Source organism: Austrofundulus limnaeus, unplaced genomic scaffold, assembly GCF_001266775.1.
Source record: "Austrofundulus limnaeus strain Quisiro unplaced genomic scaffold, Austrofundulus_limnaeus-1.0 Scaffold738, whole genome shotgun sequence".
NCBI classification, from domain to species: Eukaryota; Metazoa; Chordata; class Actinopteri; order Cyprinodontiformes; family Rivulidae; genus Austrofundulus; species Austrofundulus limnaeus.
In genome coordinates, this window is record NW_013953140.1 from 210,342 (window position 1) to 211,263 (window position 922).

Here is a 922-nt window from a genome sequence, read left to right on the forward strand (position 1 = left end):
TTTTCATGTTTCCTTTGATCTTCTAACATCTGTTCTTCATGTTTCCTTTGATCTTCTAACATCTGTTCTTCATGTTTCCTTTGATCTTCTAACATCTGTTCTTCATGTTTCCTTTGATCTTCTAACATCTGTTCTTCATGTTTCCTTTGATCTTCTAACATCTGTTCTTCATGTTTCCTCTGATCTTCTAACATCTGTTCTTCATGTTTCCTCTGATCTTCTGACTGATTTGATGTCAGATAAAATAAATAAATGTTCTTGTTCAGGTTTTGCAGTGAAGTCAGAGGTGCAGCTGCAGAAGAGGATCATTGGAGGTGAAGACTGTAAAGGAACAGAGCGTCTTTATCATGTGAAACTGACAGCAACCAGTCAAACACATGAGTCTCTCTGTGGAGGGTCTCTGATCAGTGATCAGTGGGTTCTGACTGCAGCTCACTGCTGGGAGGATGGATGGTGAGAAAATGGATTTTTATTTCCATCAGATGAAACTTTGTGTCTCTGATCTTCATGTTTTACTGCTGCAGGGTTCATAAAGCTGTGGTAGGAGTTCATCCTCAGACTGCAACAAAGACAACACTGACAATCACAGACAAAGAGATTTATACTGATGTGAATAAACAAAAACATGACATCATGTTAGTGAAGCTCCCACAGAAAATAACAACAATCACACCTGTGAAGCTGCCTGACTGTAAAAATCCTCCTAAAAAGTAAGTATTTTTCCCTGTTTTGGGGGGTGGGGGTGTGTGTAATTTTGTTTTCAATTATTGAACTGAAAGAATTTAAAACAATGTAATCATTGTTTCTATGTAATTTTCCTGGTAGCTCTGTGTTTAATTTCCTTAATAATTTTCTTAAACATTTTGTTCTATAATTTTTTTCATTTGTTTTGTAATTGTCAATGCTTTTTGTTGTTTTTCAG

At 36.1% G+C, this 922-nt stretch overlaps 1 protein-coding gene across 1 annotated transcript in view; it reads left to right on the top strand.

The window, feature by feature from the left end:
• The window catches only part of LOC106532247 (snake venom serine proteinase 5), a gene marked incomplete at its 3' end in the record, with an annotated part of 2,811 nt that extends 2,101 nt beyond the window's left edge, over positions 1–710 (top strand). Inside the window, exons 2-3 of the mRNA XM_014028270.1 lie at positions 267–453; positions 525–710. Of these exons, the coding sequence (XP_013883724.1) occupies positions 267–453; positions 525–710 (373 nt within the window). The remainder of the gene's footprint in view (positions 1–266; positions 454–524) is intronic.
• Positions 711–922: the final 212 nt, after the last annotated feature.